This window comes from Rhinatrema bivittatum, unplaced genomic scaffold (genome assembly GCF_901001135.1).
Source record: "Rhinatrema bivittatum unplaced genomic scaffold, aRhiBiv1.1, whole genome shotgun sequence".
Taxonomy (NCBI): domain Eukaryota; kingdom Metazoa; phylum Chordata; class Amphibia; order Gymnophiona; family Rhinatrematidae; genus Rhinatrema; species Rhinatrema bivittatum.
The window spans coordinates 274,809-296,668 of NW_021820653.1; the positions used below are offsets into that span (position 1 = coordinate 274,809).

At 50.4% G+C, this 21,860-nt stretch overlaps 1 protein-coding gene across 2 annotated transcripts in view; it reads right to left on the reverse strand.

Moving 5' to 3' along the window:
• The window catches only part of LOC115081803 (short transient receptor potential channel 3), a 67,179-nt gene that overhangs the window by 12,764 nt on the left and 32,555 nt on the right, over positions 1–21,860 (reverse strand). Inside the window, exons 3-8 of one of the 2 annotated variants that reach the window (XM_029586175.1) lie at positions 13,575–13,760; positions 11,856–12,020; positions 8,671–8,887; positions 7,319–7,552; positions 5,739–6,003; positions 4,262–4,457 (exon numbers count right to left, since the gene is read on the reverse strand). In XM_029586175.1, the coding sequence (XP_029442035.1) occupies positions 4,262–4,457; positions 5,739–6,003; positions 7,319–7,552; positions 8,671–8,887; positions 11,856–12,020; positions 13,575–13,760 (1,263 nt within the window). The remainder of the gene's footprint in view (positions 1–4,261; positions 4,458–5,738; positions 6,004–7,318; positions 7,553–8,670; positions 8,888–11,855; positions 12,021–13,574; positions 13,761–21,860) is intronic. The other variant, XM_029586176.1, reaches the window with a different exon arrangement.

Consider the following 21,860-nt stretch of genomic DNA (forward strand, 5'->3'; position numbering starts at 1 on the left):
CCATTCTCCTCTATTTTCTTGTTAACTAGCGACGGTCCTTCTCCAGGGTCTTCTTTAGTGAACACAGAACTGAAGTATTCGTTTAATAATTCTGCTATTTCTTCATCTATCTCCACCCATTGATCCTTTTCACTTTTCAATTTCACTATACCACTTTGGACTTTTCTCCTTTCTCTGATGTATCTGAAAAATGTTTTGTCACCTTGCTTTACCTCTTTGGCAATCCTTTCTTCCACTTGAATTTTCGCTTTCTTGATTGCTTTCTTCATCTCCCTCAGTTCCACTAGATATTCTTCCTTGTGTTCTTCTCTTTGGGATTCTTTATATTTCTTGAACGTTGTTCTTTTAGCCTTTATTTTGTCAGCCACCTCCTTTGAGAACCAGATAGATTTCATTTTTCTTTTGCTTTTCTTTACTTTTCTAACATATAGATTAGTTGCCTTGGTAATTGCTCCTTTTAGATTGGTCCACTGTTGATCCACATCTCTCTCATTCTCCCAGCCTTCTAGTTCTTCCTCCAGGTACTTCCCCATTTCGTCAAAGTCCGTGTTTTTGAAATGCAAAACTTGAGTCTTCGTGCTACTTCTCCGTATCTTATTTGTGATATGAAACAATACCGTTTGATCACTGGTGCTGAGGTGGGCGCCCACCTGGACATTAGAGACATTATCCCTGTTAGTGAGCACTAGGTCGAGTATAGCTCCTTCTCTCGTGGGTTCCATAACCATTTGTTTGAACTGAGCCCCTTGCAGGGCATCCACTATCTCTGTACTTCTGTTAGATTCTGCAGAAGGGATTCTCCAGTCTACATCCGGCAGATTAAAATCTCCAACAATCACCACTTCTCCCTTCTTTCCCATCTTTTGTATGCCTTCAACTAGAGCTTTGTCAAGCTCCTCTATTTGATTTGGAGGCCTGTAAATCACTCCAATAGAAATGGAAGCCCCATCATCTTTTTTTAGGTCGGCCCATAGTGCTTCTTTGCCCCATCTTCCTTGCAGCTCATTCTTAATAACAGAAAGGGCAACCTCTTAACCATCACCCACATGCAAGAGTTTCATTCAGTGAGTTGCAATCCCCTGTTGGCTTAGGGAAGAATGAGAAATCTGCTTCTAGCTCAGACTGCACCCTTCAATTTTCTCTTACAGCTAACACCCCAATAGCTGGGTAGATCATAAGAACATAATTGGGTCAGACCGAGGGTCCATCAAGCCCAGCATCCTGTTTCCAACAGTGGCCAATCCAGGTCACAAGAACCTGGCAATTACCCAAACACTAAGAAGATCCCATGCTACTGATGCAATTAATAGCAGTGGATACTGCATCCCCTCCCTTCCTCTCCCCCAAAGTTTCCTTAAAACTCTTCCTTTATCAACATGTGAAAAACCTAAGACTGGACAACTTTTCTAGGCGACAGTTTTTGTTAATATTAAGGGAAGCTTTCACTGAAGTGCTGCTTTCAGTAATACATTCGGCAACTTGAAGACTTTTTCTAAGTTATTACTGAAACATAGAAACATAGAAATGACGGCAGAAGACCAAATGGCCCATCAAGTATGCCCAGCAAGCTACGCACTTTATCCATTTTTTTTCCCTTTTTCTCTCTCCCACCTGTTACTATTGGCTTCCAGTACCCTCCAGCCCTAATTCCCCTCCACCCAATTTAGAGAGCAGCTTTGAATCTGCATCCAAGTGACATCCAGCTCAATTGGGGGTAGCAACCGCTGCAACAAGCAGGCCACCCCCCTTGCCCCATACTCTTACCCACCCCTGTTTTTATTTTTTTGTTTTGGTTTTTTTTTGGAAATAGCAGCCCTCCATCCTTCCGCTCCGTGAAGGTGGAACACCAACTACTGGCCACTGGCATCCCGCTCCGTGAACGCCTCTGTGGCTACTGCCGCTCCGTGCAGTGTTTGAATGCCGCTGTGGCTACTGCCGCTCCGTGCAGTGTTTGAATGTCTCCACTTTATTCACGCCCTCTAGACTTGATGGATCCACAGTGTTTATCCCATGCCCCTTTGAAGTCGTTCACAGTTTTAGACTTCACCACTTCCTCCGGAAGGGCATTCCAGGCATCCACCACCCTTTCCGTGAAGAAATACTTCCTGATATTGGTTCTTAGTCTTCCTCCCTGGAGCCTCAGCTCGTGACCTCTGGTTCTGCTGATTTTTTTCTGATGGAAAAGGTTTGTCGATGTCTTTGGATCATTAAAGTTTTTCAAGTATCTGAAAGTCTGAATCATATCACCCCTGCTCCTCCTTTCCTCCAGGGAGTACATATTTAGATTGTTCAATCTCTCCTCGTATGTCATCCTGTGAAGACCCTCCACCTTCCTGGTCGCCCTTCTCTGAACCGCTTCCATCTTGTCCTTGTCTCTTTGTAGATACGGTCTCCAGAACTGAACACAGTACTCCAGGTGTGGCCTCACCAAGGATCTGTACAAGGGGATAATCACTTCCCTTTTCTTACTCGATATTCCTCTCTCTATGCATCCCAGCATTCTTCTGGCTTTTGCTATTGCCTTGTCGCATTGTTTCGCAGACTTCATATCATTAGACACTATCACCCCAAGGTCCGTCTCCTGCTCCGTGCACATCAGCCTTTCCCCCCCCATCGAATATAGTTCATTTGGATTTCCACTCCCCATATGCATGACTTTGCACTTCTTGGCATTGAATCTCAGCTGCCATATCTTCGACCACTCTTCCAGTTTCCTTAAATCCAGTCTCATTCTCTCCACTCCTTCCGGCGTGTCCATTCTGTTGCAGATCTTAGTGTCGTCCGCAAAAAGACAAACCTTACCTTCTATCCCGTCCGCAATGTCGCTCACAAAGATATTGAACAGGACCGGTCCCAACACCGGATAAGTTCTTGGAGGAGAAGTCCATTACCTGCTATTAAGTTCACTTAGAGAATAGCCATTGCCATTAGCAATGGTTACATGGAATACACTTAGTTTGTGGGTACTTGCCAGGTTCTTATGGCCTGGATTGGCCACTGTTGGAAACAGGATGCTGGGCTTGATGGACCCTTGGTCTGACCCAGTATGGCATTTTCTTATGTTCTTATGTTATGTTCTTGTGGTACACCACTTAAAACCTCTCTCTCTTCAGAGAAATTTCCATTTACCATCACGCATTGTTTTCTGTCCGTCAACCAGTTTTCAATCCAGGTCACCACCTCAGCACTCACTCCTAAGCTTCTCGTTTTATTCACCAGTCTCCTGTGTGGAACCGTATCAAAAGCTTTGCTGAAATCCAAGTAGATGACATCGAGCGCTCTTCCTTGATCCAATTCCTTGCTGAGTGCTGAAGAATCAGCTGAAACCGAATTTCAAAGCAGGCCAGCCTCAAGCCTGCACCACTCCCGGGTAGACGCTGGATGCGGTTTACTTAAATTTCAGAACCGGCTTACAGAGGAGGCACATAAATAAACCGAGCAGTCTGGGAGAGGGTCCCAAAGTGGTTGACTATGTTAGGAACTGGTTACATGATAGGCAACAGAGAGGACTCTGTTAACAGGAATCTACACCATAAATGAAATGAGACTTAAAGACCTAAGTATGTACGGTTGTATGGAAAAGATTAGGCACCCTGGTCATATATTCTATGTTTCAATGAATCTCGACGTGAACAGAAACTGACATAAATTCTACATGGTGCAAAGTTAAATATGAGAGCTTTCTGCAATTTGTTAAGCAAAATTACTAATTATTTGAGATTTCAATAGGCTGAAAATAAGAAAAAGTGAATATGGCATGTGCAAACGTTTGGAAACCCTTCCAGTAGATTAAAAAAAAAGGCCCAAAAAGTTAATTGACTCCTTAGGCTTTCAGTTAGTCAGGCGAAAATAATTCCATGGTTGAACAAATACTCTGACTCTTCAAATCTCTTTGGTTGTGGTGGTTGTTCTGGACTACTTTCAACAACCATGGTTGTTGAAAATTACCTCTGGTAACCTTTGGTGTAACATTTCTGCATGGGGGTAACCTGTAGAGAGCACAAGTTACACGCCCAAACATATACTGGGCAGACTACATGGACCTTTTGGGTCTTTATCTGCCATCATTCACTATGTTACTATGCAAAAATGGAAAACCAAAAAGCTCACAGTACACAGGTATGTTAATCCATTGTTTGGGTTCAGTTTCAACACAGGTTGTACAATCAAACACCTACTGAAATGATGCCAGAGGATCAAACCCTCCATGGCTCACTCAGAGGAGCCTTCTAAGACCTGGGTTGGGTAGAGTAGCACTTACCTCGATTTCCTGGTACGAGCTGTTTATCATGGCTATGAGCATGTTGAGGAGAACCACAACCATGGTCACGTTGTAGATGCCATATAGGATATAACCAATGTTCTCAATGAACTTGTGGTCATACTTCAGGACAACAGAGGTCACCTCAGACAAGCCAAAGATGGACCAAAACAGAGTCTTGAAGCTTTCTTCTACACTTAATGGGATTCGGAAAGAAAGAAGATAGAGGTGTTACCGAGGGCACGAATGGGCACACAGGAAAAGAGCAAAACGCAGGTAAAGAGGTTTTTCTTCATGTCTCATTCCATTTTATTATATTTCAAATTTATTAATGGATTTTCAGAAGGTTTGTTTGGCTAACTTCGTAAATTAACTGGATAAACCTAACGGAATAAAAAAATCCCCCTTCTGGTCAGTTAACTCCTATGCACACATATTTAGCTGGTCAGAAAGAGGCAAGGCCAGAGGTGCCCCCAGGGCAGGTTTATGACTTAGCCAATTAGCTCTTATTTTTATCCCCCCTCAGTCGTTTCTTCTCCCAACTTAACAACTCTAACTTCTTTACCCTTTCCTCATAGGGGAGCCATTCCATCCCCTTTATCATTTAGGTTGCCCTTCTCTGTACCTTCTCCATCGCAACTATATCTTTTTTGAGATGCGGCGACCAGAATTGTACACAGTATTCAAGGTGCGGTCTTCACCATGGAGCGATACAGAGGCATTATGACATTTTCCGTTTTATTCATCATTCCCTTTCTAATAATTCCTAACATTCTGTTTGCTTTTTTGACTGCCGCAGCACACTGAACAGACGGTTTCAATGTGTTATCCACTATGACACCTAGATCTCTTTCTTGGGTTGTAGCACCTAATAAGGAACCCAACATTGTGTAATTATAGCATGGGTTATTTTTCCCTATATGCATCACCTTGCACTTATCCACATTAAATTTCATCTGCCATTTTGATGCCCAATTTTCCAGTCTCACAAGGTCTTCCTGCAATTTATCACAATCTGCTTGTGATTTAACTACTCTGAACAATTTTGTATCATCTGCAAATTTGATTATCTCACTCGTCGTATTTCTTTCCAGATCATTTATAAATATATTGAAAAGTAAGGGTCCCAGTACAGATCCCTGAGGCACTCCACTGCCCACTCCCTTCCACTGAGAAAACTGACCATTTAATCCTATTCTCTGTGTCCCGTCTTTTAATCAGTTTGTAATCCACGAAAGGACATCATATTACTGATGTGATGTCATGCCAACTTTCTGCTGACAGCCTCTCTGTCCCATCTTAAACCTTCCTTTGCTTGTAAGGTAGGGAATATGGCCTGCTGGTTAGAGCAATGGAAAGAGTCGTTCTGGGATATAACCTTACCGTGTGACCTCGGGTACATCATACGCGTTCTGTGACGTCACATTCACGCAGATGCTGGTCTCTTTCTTTGCAAGCCAGCAGTGTGTATACTCACGTAGTGAAGGCAGAGTTGACTTTTGCCCCTAAGTAGTAGGAGTACAGGATGAACATCCCGATCATGAAGGCCAGGAACACCATGATGAAAAGAACCATGAACTTGAAGATGTCTTTCACCGTCCTTCCCAGAGAGATCTGCAGGGGCCCAAAGCTCTCGTTGGCGGGAAGGATGTAGGCGATGCGGGAGAAGCTTAGCACCACGGCAACTGCGTACAGCCCCTCCGAGATGATCTGGGGGTCAGACGGGAGCCACTTATCCCTGGCTGAGAAACAGGAAGCAAGAAATGAGGGCTGAGCCCAGCCCAGAGATATCATGGCTGCATGCATGCACCGTACTGCTCTCTCTATCCAGAAATAATCATCAGACTGCTGCAGTTTATTTTTCCTGGTCTGAAAGATTAAACAAGCAGCAATCAGACTCGTCCTCTGGAATATTTTTCTCCAAATCATTTAAGGAAAGCAAAGCCCGGGAAGAACTCCGTAAGAGCGGCAGCTGTCTGTCCCACACACTCCTCCCTGGCAGACGAACGGATGGGCTCAGAAACCCTGCATGCTAGAGAGTTGGCCTTAGGTCCAAAATCTGGTTCCGGGCTGCTGTTTTCAGGGGCTTCCTTTCAATAGGAGGCGGCCGTAATTAACCCCCAAGGGAACTTGGAATTTTGTCTTCAAATCTATCCAGTCAATGCAGACACCCAGAGGGAGTTGTTTGTTTGTTACCCGCCCTTCCTACGTTCAGAGCGGGGTAGAAATCGAACGTACGCAGTCAAGTGAGAGGAGAGGGCAGGACAATGCACCACTCTTACTAAAAAGGGGAACGACGTAATTCTTCAGGAAGGGAGAAAACCGAAACGGGCGCCCGACCTGTTATTCCATGACGGTGGCATTAACCTTCTCTCGAGCAGGGACCCTTCCCTTCCCTGGGCCTTCCCCAGGACCCTCCATTGTGGCAGCTTCTTACGAACTCCTGTGTCAGACAGAAACTCTCACAGGACCTTTCCGTGGTTGGGTAGCTTCCCTTCTCCATGAACCCCCCCCCCCCCCCCAACTGAGGACAATCCCCTCAGGACCTCACCTGTCCAAAAATGTCCTCAGGAATGGATGAGGAATCCTTCACCTTCAGTAAGATGTGGCCATGGCCCAACCCTGTCCTCGGGGCTCCAGCCACCTTCCCTGGGCAGGAATTAGCTCTTTTTCTCCACCCTCATCTCTACGGAGAGATGGACTCCCCAGACGGCAGGCTACAGCCCCGGCCGTTCCTTACTCAGACCTCCCCAGAGTTTTATCAAATTCAGACCCTGCCCATGGGGCGTGTTAATCCTCCAAACACATTCCCAGCTACGCTCCTGGCCCAGCAGGACGGTGGAGACCTCTGCGGCCATGGCACTGTTATTAAGGAGCATATGTAATAGGCTGGTAGATGTGAGATATCTGCTTCTGATCTGGAGCAAAGCTTTTGAGAGATTCCTCACACACCGGCTTTAAGAATACAGATCCCCCATGCGCCTGCGGTTTTTCTGGCCCCTGCCCAATGACCTGGAGAGGGCGGATGGCACTGGGTGCAGGGGCGGTGCGTCTTACCGTAAGTAAAATACTCCACTTCTGGTGGCAGCGCCACCATGGTGAGGTCCCGATCCGGAATATATTCGTCCACATACTGCTGTGCCTTCATGGCCTGCATAAAGGCAAGCAGCCTAGCCGTGAAGGCGGCAATGAAAATGGACAGCATCCCAAAATCCAGGACGTTCCACAACTGCAGGATATACTCCCTGGGACCCTCCAGCCAAAGCTCTTTACACTCTGACCACATCATTCCTGCAACCAGATAAAGCACATTCTTATTATTGTTATTGTTCCTGGGAGAAGGGACGGCCCCTGCTTACAATATTGGACTAAAAGTCGGGAGACACTTTTACCAGTGACTCTCTGAGGGACTCCCGTTAATCCCTTTATCTCCCAGTGCCTGAGTTCAAATCCCAGTTCTGTCACTGACTCTGTGTGACTCTGGGCAAGCCACTTTATCTCCCTGTGCCTGAGTTCTAATCCCAGTTCTGTCACTGACTCTCTGTGTGACTCTGGGCAAACCACTTTAGCACCCTGTGCCTGAGTTCTAATCCCAGCTCTGCCACCAGCTCTTTGTGGGCTCCCATTAGTCCCTTTATCTCCTTGTGCATCAATTCTAATTCCAGCTCTGTCACTGACTCACTCTGTGACCCTGTGAAAATAACTGCATCTCCCTGTCCCTGAGTTCTAATCCCAGATCTGCCATTGACTCTCTGCGTAACCTTGGGCAATTCATGCTAACTTCCTGTGCCTCAACTCTAATCCCAGCTCTGCCATGACTCTATGAGACTTTGGGCAAGTCACGCTAACTCTGTGTGACTCAGTGCCAATCCCAGCTCTGTCACTGGCTCTCTGTGTGACCCTAAGCAAGCCACTCTATCTCCCTGTGCCTGAGCTCTAATCCCAGCTCTGCCACTGGCTCTCTTTAAGACTCCCATTAGTCATTATGAAGAACATTCCAGTAGGTAGGGCCTGATATTTAGAGCTATCTGCCAACAGACATGAACGAATGGGAGAATAAACGAATGGGTAGCCCTGCTCCCCTTTTCACCCCTATTCCTCCACCCCACAATTTTAGAGGGAAAAGATATTTCTCATCTCTAGTTCCAGAGATAACATTGAAGGGTTCTGCACTGCCAGTAATCAAAAAAATGAAAGCACCCTGGACTGTGGATTGACGGTCACACTCGTCTCACAAGTGCGATGCAACCGTGTTTTGCTCCGTTATGCAGTATACAACACTTGCATTCGGGATGTTTGCTGTAGCTTGCAGTGACAGCTCCTATTGCCAGGGGAGAATGTATTCTTTCCTTCCTCGGAGATCCCCCTACAGGTTTCCTGAGGGATGGGAAGGAGAGGAGAGCACCTACCTACAACCCACACCATGATCAGCATCTCCGTCCAGGTGAAGCGGGTGGTGGTCACCCGGAAGATCTGCTTGGGGTACTCTGTCACCGTGATGTTGGGCAGTGTTTTGATGCCTTCGAACCTGTCCGAGGCGTTGAACACCAGCAGGCACAGGAATATGATGAAGGAGGCAGCGTGCGCCACAAACTTCATGAAGGGGCTGCGCAGAATCTTCCCGAGCTGCAAGGAGCCAATGACAGGCACTTTAGCAGTGGTGCATGCCCCAGTACCATGCTCACACACACACACACACACACACACGGGTTGTGAAAAAAGCGCGCACAGGAAAACCCAGCACGCACAAGAAGAGGAAACTAAAGAACACGGCCCATGCATTTATTGTACATTACCCTGCCCACAAAAAAAATCTGAGGGCACATTGGCCCTGAGGTCCTTGGCTGACAGACGTGGAGGGGAATTAACACTGGAATTAGTTTGCCTTCCCTGCACCACCGCGCTTCCTGGATCATCCCTTTCTGCAGCCGTCTACAAAGCAGGGGATCCTCCTCAGGCGCCGCGCGCTGTGTCCCTCAGCCACTGCAGCCTCCGCCTCACAGCCACAGCCACTGCAGCACCCCGCCTCACAGCCACTGCAGCCTCCGCCTCACAGCCACTGCAGCACCCCGCCTCACAGCCACAGCCACTGCAGCACCCCGCCTCACAGCCACTGCAGCCTCCGCCTCACAGCCACTGCAGCACCCCGCCTCACAGCCACTGCAGCCTCCGCCTCACAGCCACAGCCACTGCAGCACCCCGCCTCACAGCCACTGCAGCCTCCGCCTCACAGCCACAGCAGCACCCCGCCTCACAGCCACCACCTCAGAGCCACAGCCACTGCAGCACCCCGCCTCACAGCCACTGCAGCCTCCGCCTCACAGCCACAGCCACTGCAGCACCCCGCCTCACAGCCACTGCAGCCTCCACCTCACAGCCACTGCAGCACCCCGCCTCACAGCCACAGCCACTGCAGCACCCCGCCTCACAGCCACTGCAGCCTCCACCTCACAGCCACTGCAGCACCCCGCCTCACAGCCACTGCAGCCTCCGCCTCACAGCCACAGCAGCACCCCGCCTCACAGCCACAGCAGCCACCACCTCAGAGCCACAGCCACTGCAGTACCCCGCCTCACAGCCACTGCAGCCTCCGCCTCACAGCCACAGCCACTGCAGCACCCCGCCTCACAGCCACAGAAACTGCAGCCTCCGCCTCACAGCCACAGCCACTGCAGCACCCCACCTCACAGCCACTGCAGCCTCCGCCTCACAGCCACAGCCACTGCAGCCTCCGCCTCACAGCCACAGCAGCACCCTCCTCACAGCCACAGCCACTGCAGCCTCCGCCTCACAGCCTCAGCCACTGCAGCACCCTCCTCACAGCCACTGCAGCCTCCGCCTCACAGCCTCAGCCACTGCAGCACCCTCCTCACAGCCACAGCCACTGCAGCACCCCGCTAGCTGAAGGCGAACGCCTACCACACAGGTCCCTTTTACAGCTGTTATGTGAGCAAAATAAGTGTAACGTTCCAGCGTAAACGAGCTGCAGTTAGCGTGTAAAGCCTTCGGATACTGGGGGGATTCAGCCATTGCCCGGGTTTAAAGAGCTTGCGTTGCTGGCGGGTGGGGCTGGCGTTACGGGCAGTACGCGGGTAGCTCAGGCTGTTCTGGTGGTCGAGGCTGCTTGGGTAGCCCTGAGTTTTGGTTTAGCTGGGACAGTTACTGACCTCTTTTTTTTGGGGGGGGGTTTGGTTGACTGCAGATTGGAAAAAGTCACGAATACTTGCTCTCATCTGACATTTTTTTTTATCGGGCAGTCATCCTATTTGTTTTATCCTAAAGGCAAGATCCAGAGATGCAGACTATGGCAGCACACACAGCAAGGCCCATCTATCTAGTCCTCCCAGCTGACTTCCTGGTACCATGCCACAGACCCCTGCTGATCGCTGGCTTTTCCCCTTCGCTTCTCTGCCACTAGGGGGGCCCCCTCTGTGCCTGCCCCAGGCCTTCTTGCTGTTTTTGGCCTCCCCCACCTTCCCTGGCATCCACCGGCCTTTCAGAGAAGGAACATTTCCCGATGTTACTCCCGAGTCTGCCCCCTTGCAGCCTCACGTCGCGGGTTCTCAATTCCTTTCCTCGGGAAAAGCTTTCCTTCCTGTGCCGTATTAATTAATACCTTTGAGGTATCTGATTATCCTTTTGCCAGCTTCCCCTGCCTCTCCTCGCCTCTGGGTCTCTAAATCTCATGGACTAAGGCTCGAGGCCCAGAATCTTTTTGTTATGCTTTAAAAGATCCGAGAGCGGAGAAGCAGCAGAGTTAATTAGAGAGAGAAAAAAAAATGAAATCGGGCAGTGCTTCCCGTAGCTGGCAGGGTTTTGCACGCCGAAATTCAGGGCCCTGCAATGCTCCCTACCTGTAGGTTCCTAAATCTAAGGGAATGGCTTGTGATTTTAGGGATGCAATGCAATCTAACACAGGAACAGCAAAAATACTCTTTGGACGACGTAAGTCTATGCCAGACCCTTCCTGTGCTCCTGTTTGGACGTCTGGCTCGGCTTTTCCACCTCCACTGCTACGCCAGGTCCCTCAGTGCAAACCTGCAATTCATTTGCAGAGATTCAGGCACCTGAGGTAGGAGCCCGGTAATGAAAATCCTCGCTCAGGGCCTCGCTTTTATCTTCCCCCCCCCTCCCCCCCCCCCCCCCCCAGCCCCTGCTATTCCCGCCCTCCTAGGCTTCTAAACGAGGCTCCCTGTCCTAAAGTCGTCCCCCCCCCTCACCCCCTGGTACCTCTTCAGCTGAAGTACCAGGTAACAGGGGGGGGGGTCAGCGTTCGGCCCCGCCGAGCCAGTCCCAGGTTTTACGGCCATCGCCCTGCTGGACTTGGGTTCCAACGGGAGTAAAAACCAGGGGTGGGGCCTCGTCCGGCCACCCGAGCTCTGAGCCGCTCGTGCCTTCGGTTCCGCCAGCCTGGAGGAACCCGGTCACTGGCAGCCGGGCGGTGGCCAGGGGGCCCGGCGGAAATCCGAACAGCCCAAGCACAATTCGGGAAAGCCGGCGGCTGCAAACGGGCAAGACAAGCACCCAGACACACACACACCCAGACACACAGACACATCCAGGCCGACGGAGAGGCCAGCGGCCAGGCCCCTACCCTGCTGCACGGCGCCATCCAGTAGCTGACGGCAATGAGGGGCAGGCCCAGGGCCACGACCAGCACCACCAGGCACTTGACAGCGATGGCCTGCTCCCGCAGTCCCGACAGGTTTTCGTACCAGATGGTCAGCAGCTGCTGTTGACAGTTGGGATGGGCGACAAACTAGAGGGAGAAGCAGAAAAGCCAGGGTAGCCAGGGAACAACAGCCGCACAGGATCTCGGAGGCCCTCAGGCAGCCGGGAGAGGGCCCCTTCCTGTGCCTGTTAAGCCACGAGTACCTCGAGAGCAGGGGTGGGCAGTTCCGGTCCTCGAGGGCCACAAACCTGTCGAGGTTTTAGGATATCCTAATGAATATGCATGACCTAGATTTGCATACAACTGAGGCAGAGTGCATGCAAATCTCTCTCATGCATATTCATTAGGGATATCCTGAAAACCCGACTGGTTTGTGGCCCTCGAGGACCGGAACTGCCCACCCCTGCTCAAGAGGATGCTTCTCGTACTTTCTGAGAATGACCATTTGACGCTTACCTTGTTCTCTCTCTCTCTCTCTCTCTCTCACAGTTGCCCTTGCGGGGGATTCTTTGCTCAGCGTCGCAGGCGAGGGCGGCTATCTAATGACCACAGACCCTCCCCGGGGGGGGCAGCTCCTGTAAGTCTCCCTGCGCTGGCACCTCGCCTCGTGGCCTTGCTGTGGCCATTTTCTTCCTGACCTGGCCTGTCTTCAGCTAACACGGGAAGCCTGGGCTGTGCTTACTGCTTTGCTGCCTTCCTTGGGGAGGGGGGGCAATGCCGGAGGGGCTGAGGCCCGGGAGCGAGGCAGGAATTCCCGGCTCCGAGCCGCTGCCCTTCCACCACGGACGCTGGCCACCCGGGTGAGAGTTCGAAGGCCCTAAAGGTCACCACACTAACGCACTGGGCAGCACACCCCAATCATATCTGGGGCGCCCACTGATTTTTATTTGGATATTCTGCCCCCCCCCCAGTAAATGATCGTTCTGCTGTTCCAGCCTCTGTCTCTCTCCTGTCTTTTCGGACCCGACCCGACTGCCGTGGGGAGGCCCCAAGGTTCGGTTCTCGGATTGGGCCTGCTGCACCTCACGTCGGTAGTGTTTACGGCCCCTTGAGAGGGCGCAGAGTGATGGTCATCAGCAGGGGCGACGCCGGGTGGCTGGATTTAGAGCCCATGATACCCACTCACCCCCCCCCCCCACCTCCGCCACCTCCAGCCTCAGGGACCACTGCTATAAGGAGCAGATTAGGAAAAGTGGGCAGGGCGATGTCTATTAAAACAGAGAGGAAAACAAAATCCCTGGGTACTCGCAAATGAAGGCTCACGGTGCCAGGATCCCAGTGCTAATCCTAACCTAGCTGGAAGAAGAAGTAGGGAGGAGGCCGGATTCTATTCTAAACTCTAAAGTATTTTCCAGTTATGGCACCTGTGCATTCATTACTATACCACAGGCATTCTGCCACCTCTCCATCCTACTATACCATGATTTATAACAATAAATCCAACCTTTTGCTGGCTATGTGGAAGTTTTCCCTTTTCAGGTGGCAGATTCTACAACGAAATCTCCCGTTGCTCACCGAGGGCACACCTCACGCATATATACAATCGCTCCCAGCATGCCTTGTGCTATTCTGACCATTGTGTTTTTACCCTCAGCTCTGAAGGTGGAAGGATACAGCAGATTCTCTGGCACACGGGGTTACCTTTTTCACTTCGTATTTAATGGCCAGTCTGACCCGGCTGAGCGACGATCTGTGCCTCTGCGCCTCCACAGGCTCAGCATTCACATCCCCGTTCAGGATGGCCTCCACCTCCTCTGAGTCCCGGCAGAGGTCAAGGACCCCCACCACAAAATCCTTGCACTGCATGGATAACTTCCGATAGTCATTCTGCAGGGAGAAGAAGAAGAAAGCCCTGAGCGAATCTGTTTACCAGCCAGAAAGAGGACCCGGCTGTGTCACTTCTCTCCCTGAGTAAGTATGCTCAAGGACGTTTGGGAGTGACCTTGAACTCCCTGCAGTCAGCATCTGCTCCTTTCTAAGAATACCGTGCTTTACCACTTCTTCCCAGCTTCCAAAAGACTAATTTAAAGAAGGATTTGGAAAGGTTTCTTGTACACAATTATTGCAGCTGTTCAAAGTACGTCGTCCTCGTGTCTCTACAATACATTTCAAAAAAGATGATGAGTGAGGACAGTTCATGTTATAATTTATAACTGGCTTAGAAGAGGATTGGATAATCTACAGGACTATGCAACTGAATATCCGCAGATAAATCACTACTTAGCCGGATAAGTCTTATCCATCTAAGTTAAGACCTGTTATTGGGTGCCATTGGGTGCCTTATTGTAAACCGTTGCGATGGTCCATACTTATACGACGGTCTATAAAAGTTTAAAAATAAATAAATATTGAGCAGGTCTGTCTTTGATGGATAACTTATCTGGCTAAGGCTGAATATTGTTACTTAGCCAGATAACTTATCATTAAGCCCATTGCCTGTCCCCAATTAATCCGGCTAAGTTTTGGCCGGATAAGTAACATCCATCTAAGTGCCAGCTGCTGAACATAGCTGGATGTCTAGATCGGGTGCGTCATAATGCCCTGCATATGTGGGGCTGCTGCTACCATGACCTTGGTTGAGGGGCTGCCGCTAGGGTGAAAATCACTCTTGAAACTGGGCATGCTAACCTGATTCAAAGAACCTAACTAGGTTCTGATGGGGCACCCAGATGGGAATATTGGAGTGAGCTTCCGCTAGGTCAGAAGATGCAAGGTACTCTCCTGGCTTCACCAAAGCTATCATTGACCGGAGTTTCTCCATCAAGAAATGGGGCCCATGTGAGTATCTGCTGGTTCTCTTTTGGTCCAATACTGGGAGTAAGGGACTATCTTTCTCGGTCTCTTTTTTTTAACCATACAATGTATTGAATAGGTGCCAAGACCCATTTTTTGTGGGTTTCCCCTGAAGCCACAGCCCTTGAGGGCATCCTCACCAGATTGCAGCTACGGTCAATCAAGACTGCTAAGGCTACTGGAACCCTACAGGTACTGGAATAGCCATCATGCTCTGGAGGTTCCACCGACTCCTCAAGGTACTGGGATAATGATTGTTCTCTGGAGGCTCCACAGACTCATAAGGGTTCTGGGAGCCGACCAGGGCAGGGCCTTGGAAGGTGCTCCCACTGGGAAAAATCAACCCCTAGCAGTTCTTGACCCAGGAGCAACAAAGACTCAACTATGCGGGCCACACTTTGGCTCTGGGAGCTAAGTCCTCTTCATGTGTCCGCAATTGCTGGAGACAGAGACTACTGGTATTGAACCAGGACCACTTCCCTTTTATACCCTTGGGTGAGATCATTAAAGATGTGTGTCCTCTGTCTTTGTCTTCCGTAGAGTAGGTCCCATACATAATGATCGGTCTAGTAGAAAGATAAGGAATTAGAGTTCTCAGTCCAGCACAGCAGGAAAAAAAAACCAGAAAACAGTTCAAAGCACAAAAAAATCACAGTCTACACTCTCCCAGGACAACTTCTACATCTCAGATTTCCTCTTCTCCACTCTCTAGATATTCTGCATACTCAGGAACATTCAAAATTTCTCTTTAATGCTCCCACAGTTTCTTTCAAAATTTCATTTACTCACAAACACCAGAATTGACTCCAGGACAACTCATCCCCAGTGGTGTAGCTAGGGGGGGGGATGCCCCCGGGCACTGGCTTCAGGGGAGGCACAGCAGCTTTGCCTTGAAGGGACAGCGGCAGCAGGAGATGCCACGAGGCCGCTGGCGGAATCCAACCTGCTGGCGGCCAAAGAGGAAGAGAGGCTGAGGGCTGCCAGCAGAGTTCAACCCACTGATGGTCAAAAACATGAAGAGGCCTTTTATCTGTGGGGACAGGGTAGCAGAAGCCATGTACACCCGTGGGGAAAGTTGTGCGTGGGCATGCATAGCTTCCGCTTTCCTCACCCCCAGAACAGGAAGGCTGGCAAGCTGTGGTGGAGGCCATATCACCATGACCCAAAGTCAAGAGGAGGGCTGTGGTAGAGCTCATCCCACCATGGCCCAAAGTCAGGAGAAGGCCGTGTGTGTGTGTGTGCACATGTGTGAGTGGTTGTGTGAGTCTGTGTGGCTGTGTGTGTGTGAGAGCCTGGGTGTGTGCAAGTGAAAGCTTGCGTGTGTCTGTGTGAAGGCCTGTATGCATTATGTGTGTGAGAGCCTATGTATGTGTCTGCGTAAGAGTCTGTATGCGTGTGTGTGTGTGAGAGCCTGTATGCATGTTTGTCTGTGCGAGAGCCTGTGTACTGCTATTAATCAATAAGGAATAGCCACTGCTTGTTGCCAGCATTAGTAGCTTGGGATCTATTTAATGTTTGAGTACTTGCCAGGTACCTGTGACTTGGATTGGCCACTGCTGGAGACAGGATGCTGGGCTTGATGGACTCTTGGTCTGACCCAGTATGGCATGTCTTATTTTCTGTGTGAGAGCCTGTGTGCATGTGTTCTGTGTGAGTCTGTGTGTGTCTGTGTGGAGAACCTGTTTACATGTGTGTATGTCTGTGTGTGTATAAGAGAGAGCATGCGAGAGTATCTGTGAGGGAAAGAGAGCCTGTGTATGTGAGAGAGAGGGAGTGTGTGAGAGCATAGGCATGCATATGAGACAGAGAGTGGCAGCCTTCATCTGAAAGTGGAGGAGTAGCCTAGTGCTTAGAGCAGCTGGCTATGGCCCAGGGTTCAAACTGAAGAAATTACTTACCTGATAATTTGTTTTCCTTAGTGTAGACAGATGGACTCAGGACTAATGGGTTATGTGTTCTTCTGCTAGCAGATGGGAGATGGAGTCAGATTTCAAACCTGACGTCACTCTAGATACACCCCTGCAGAAACCTCAGCTCTTCAGTATTCTCTTCAAAAAGCCATTGTGGATATATAACTTGATTAAACTTGATTGAACTGGTTCAACTGATTTTAAACTGGAGACCACCAGTGCACTCAATCAATTAACGCCAACACCGGACAAGCTGTGGGTGTCTTGAACTAGGGGTAGGCAAAGGCTTACCCATATTTGCTTAGTCTCGAGGTTCACTTCCGAGGTCCTCCTTCTGTGGGGCAGCCATGGGCGGGACACTGAGTCCATCTGCTACACTAAGGAAAACGAAATTATCAGGTAAGTAATTTCGCCATTTCCTAGCGTGTAGCCAGATGGACTCAGGACCAATGGGATGTACAAAAGCTACTCCCGGACAGGGCGGGAGACTGCCCGTGGCCCACTTAATAATGCCCTTGTGAAGGCTACATCTTCTAGGGCAGGTGTGTAGGGAGGACCATGTTGCTGCCCGACAGATCTCGACGGGCGACAGCAGCTTGGTTTCTGCCCAGGAGACTGCCTGGGCCCTCGTAGAATGAGCCTTAACCTGCAGTGTAAAGGGCTTTCTTGCCTCTATGTAGGCTGCCTTGATTACTTCCTAGATCCAGCAGGCTATGGTCGCCCACGAGTCCGCTTCTCCTTGTTTCTTCCCGCTGTGAAGAATGAACAAGCGATCCATTTTGTGCACCAGTTCCGACCTTTTCAGGTATCGCACCAGGAGTCTGCCGACATTTAGATGTCTAAGAAGGCGTGAGTCTTCCGAGTCCTTCTGTTCCTCCGGAGATGGTAGGGAGATGGCCTGGTTCAAATGAAACTCGGAAACCACTTTCGGTAGGAAGGAGGGGACGGTGTGCAGCTGTATGGTTCCAGGAGTGAACCTAAGGAACGGTTCCCGCCAGGATAGTGCCTGTAGTTCAGAGATGCGATGAGCTGAACATATTGCCACCAGGAATACCGTCTTCAATGTTAAGAGGCGTAGTGACAGACTGCGTGTTGGTCTGAAGGAAGCCCCTGCTAGGAAGTCTAATACCAGCTTGAGATTCCATAGGGGCACCGGCCACTTTAGGGGTGGCCGGAGTTGTTTAACCCCTTTTAGGAAACGGGTCAAATCCGGATGAGCTGATAGTCTGATACCGTCCACTTCGGCTCTCACTGACAACCCCTTCTTCATACCATCCTGTAGGAACTCCAGAATCATGGGAATTTTGGCTGTCTGCAGGAGTATCCCGCAGTCCTCGTATCGGGCTTCAAATAGTCTCCAGATCCGTATGTATGACAGAGATGTTGAGAACTTGCGCGCGCGGAGCAGGGTGTCAATCACGGCCTTCGAGTAACTGCCCTTCTTCAGGCGAGTCCTCTCAAGGGCCAGACCATAAGAGAGAATCGAGACGGATCTTCGTGAAGAATCGGGCCCTGCCGGAGAAGGTCCCTGTGTGGAGCTAGGCACAGAGGGCTCCCCACAAGGAGTCTTTGCATGTCTGCGTACCATGGTCGTCTTGGCCAATTTGGGGCCACTAGTAGAACTAGTCCCCTGTGATGATCTATCCTGCGGATGACCCTGCCCAGTACTGGCCATGGGTGGAGGGCGTACGGTAAGTTTTCCTCTGGCCAAGTCTGGACGAGAACATCAATCCCTTGGGAGAGTGGCTCTCATCTGCAGCTGAAGAACCTGGGGACTTGGGCACTGAGATGGGTGGCCAGTAGATCCATGGCTGGGAGGCCCCAGTGATTTACTATCAGTTGGAAGGCTGTGGTCGACAGTGTCCATTCCCCCGGGTCCAGGCTCTCTCTGCTGAGGAAGTCTGCTGAGACGTTGTCTTTTCCTGCGATGTGGGAGGCGGAGATCCCTTGTAGGTTTATCTCCGCCCATGCCATGAGAGGGTCTATCTCCAGAGACACTTGCTGGCTCCTGTTTCCTCCCTGACGGTTGATGTAAGCAACCATTGTGAGTTGTACGACATTACTCGAATTGCTTTACCTCGGAGTATGTGGCTGAATCGCAGGCAGGCTAGTCTGACTTCTCGAGCTTCAGGCGGTTTATGTTCCATCCTGCCTCTTCCTGACAGTGGGCTCCCCACCCTCGCAGGCTCACATCTGTGGTGAGCAAGATCCAGTTCGGTAGGGATAGGTTTACTCCTCTGGTTAGGTGGTCTTCTTGTAGCCACCACTGAAGCTGAGAACGTACCTCTGCTGGTAGTTGGAGGCGGATTGAGTAGTCCTGGGACAGTGGGTTCCAACATGACAGTAAGGAGCGCTGGAGTGGTCACATGTGGGCCCTTGCCCATGGGACGACCACCAGGGTTGATGCCATGAGGCAGAGGACTTGAAGAAAGTCCCATACCTTGGGGCGTGTATTGGTTATCAATCGTCGTAATTGTTCTATCACTTTCCTTCTCCTCGGGGGAGGGAGGACGACTTTGTTCTGTTTGGTGTCGAAACAGGCCCCCAGGTACTCTAGAGATTGAGAGGGCTGCAGCTCTTGCCCATGTTCACGACCCAACTGAGTTCCTGCAGTAGGTTCTTGACTCTGCTGGTCACCTGCTGGCTCTCTTCCAAAGACTTTGCCCTGATCAGCCAGTCGTCCAGGTAAGGGTGTACCAAAATCCCGTCCTTCCTCAGTGTTGCTGCCACGACCATCATAATTTTGGTGAATGTTCTGGGGGCGTTTGCTAGGCCGAAAGTTAGCGCTCGGAACTGGTAATGGTGACCCAGTATCGCAAAGCGTAGAAAGTGCTGGTGATCTTGATGGACTGGAATGTGAAGGTAAGCTTCAGATAGGTCCAGGGAGGTTAGAAACTCTCCTGGTTATACTGCCATTATTATGAAGTGAATAGTCTCCATGAGGAAATGTAGTATCTGCAGATGACGGTTGACGTTCTTGAGATCCAAAATGGGTCGGAATGATCCTTCCTTCTTGGGAACGATAAAATAGATGGAATGGCGCCCCATATTTTGTTGGGGCATAGGAACCAGAGTTATTGCCTTCAGGTTGAGTAGTCTTGTTAGAGTGGCTTCCACTGCCAGTCTTTTGGTGTGGGAGTGGCAGGGTGACATCATAAATTTATCTCGAGGAATGCTACGGAACTCCAGAGAGTAACCTTCTCAAATGATGTTCATTGTTTCCCTGTACATATTTTCTCCTCACGTTTCCGTCTTCACCCCCCCCCCTGCCCCCCCATTTTGTCTCGACCACCCCCTCCCCTCCCTCCCCTATTTATTTAGTTATTGATCTGTTACTATGTTCTAGGTTACACAATGTTCCTTGTAAAGGCTTTGCCTATATATATCCTTGTTTTAAGTTTTCTGTAAACCGGCACGATGTGCAAACGGTTGCCGGTATATAAAATTAAATAAAATAAATAAAAAATAAATAAATTTGTCCGTGATCGCGACCCATCTTTGGTAGAAGAGGGCAAGTCGACCCCCTATTTCCTCTTCCTGTGGATGGGTTGGCCCATTCTCATTGGGGAGCATGGCTGGTGCTTGCCCTCGGGCCTGTTCCTCTCTTGGTCTGTGTGTTCCAAAAGGGCTGGGACCTTCCGGAGGGACGAGGTGCCTGGAACTGTGAGTTCCTGTAGGGTTTAAAGTGTTGTGAGTTTCTGCCCTTGGTTCTTCTGGGGGAAGGGTGCTGAGATCTTTTACTCCTGTCTTCCGGTAGCCGAGGCACTGGGATTCGCCCCATTTGCTGGCTAACTTCTCCAATTCGCTTCCGAATAAGAGAGATCCTTTAAAAGTCATTCTTGTGAGATTCGCTTTAGAGGTCACGTCAGCAGACCAATTCTGCAGCCATAGTTGTCTTCTGGCTGCCACTACCAAGGCTACTCCTCTGGCTGAGGAACGTACCAGATCTGAGCTTGCGTCCGTCAGGAAGGCTGCTGCAGGTTCCATCGTCTCAACGGTATACGTTCTGGAGTTATTTGCCTCTCTCGAGAAGAATAAGCAGGAACGTGCGACCAGTGCACAGCAGGAAGCAGTCTGCAGTGTCATTGCTGTTGCATCGAAGGGCTGCTTAAGAATGGATTCCAAACGTCTATCCTGAGTATCCTTCAATGCAGCCTCTCCCTCAATGGGAATGGTTGTTTGCTTTGAGATGGCACAGACCATGGTGTCCACTATCAGTAAGCGCAGGCGTTCCTTGGTCGCTGGTTCCAGAGGGTATAGGGCTTCCAAGGTCCGATCCCCTTTGAAGCTGGCCTCTGGGGCATCCCACTCCAGGTCAATCAGTTCCTGGATGACTTCCATCATTGGGTACACCAGGATTGGTTTCTTCTTTGGTTCCGCCATAGGGTCCGTGCCTGGAATACCCAGAGTCTTCAGAGTCTGGGACACAAGGGCTGGTAATTCATCCCTGTGGAAGAAGCGAAGCATGGTTCGGTATGGTTCCAGGCCTGGAGGGATTTCTCCTTCTTCCAGGGAGCCACCATCATCGTCTGAGGTGGCCGGGTCCCTGTCCGGGAAATTCTTGGTTAGATGAGGCAGGTCTCAAGGCATCCGAGCAGGGTCGGGAGGATCTTGTGCTTCCGGCAGGGGTTGAGCCTGGGACACAGCCGGGGCTCATTGCATCTGAACGAAGGCTTGCAAACCTTGGAAAAATTCTAACCAGAAGGCCCCTGGATCCATGTTAATCCCAGGGGGAGTCGGAGTAGGAGCCCCTGAGGTGCCCTCTTGTGGAGAATCCATCTCAGAGACGCATAGGTCCGGGGAGCTATCGTCTATATTAGTTCCGGACCCATCCTCAGACAGTGAGGGACCAGGTTTTGGTTCCCCCTGGGCTTCCTCGCAATGCTGGCACAGGCAGGACTCCAGTTCAGGCTACGCAGCTCTTATGTGGCAGGCTGTGCAAAGAGAGTGCCTTCTGGCCTTCTTGGACACCAGTGCCATCGCCTCTATGTCTAGGCGCGCAGGTAATGCAGTGTGCGCTCAATTGTGCGCTCGGTTATGTGTGCTGCTGTGTGCGCAGCTATGCGCGCATCTGTATTGGACGCACACAAGTTAGGTGCATCGGCCGCCCGGCCTGCGCCATGCGTACCGCCGGTCGAAAAGGAAAGATGGCACAGATGCCCTCCACACGTAAGATGGCGTCCCCGAGGGTCTCCACCTGGACCTCTGCAGCGAATCAGGGCCT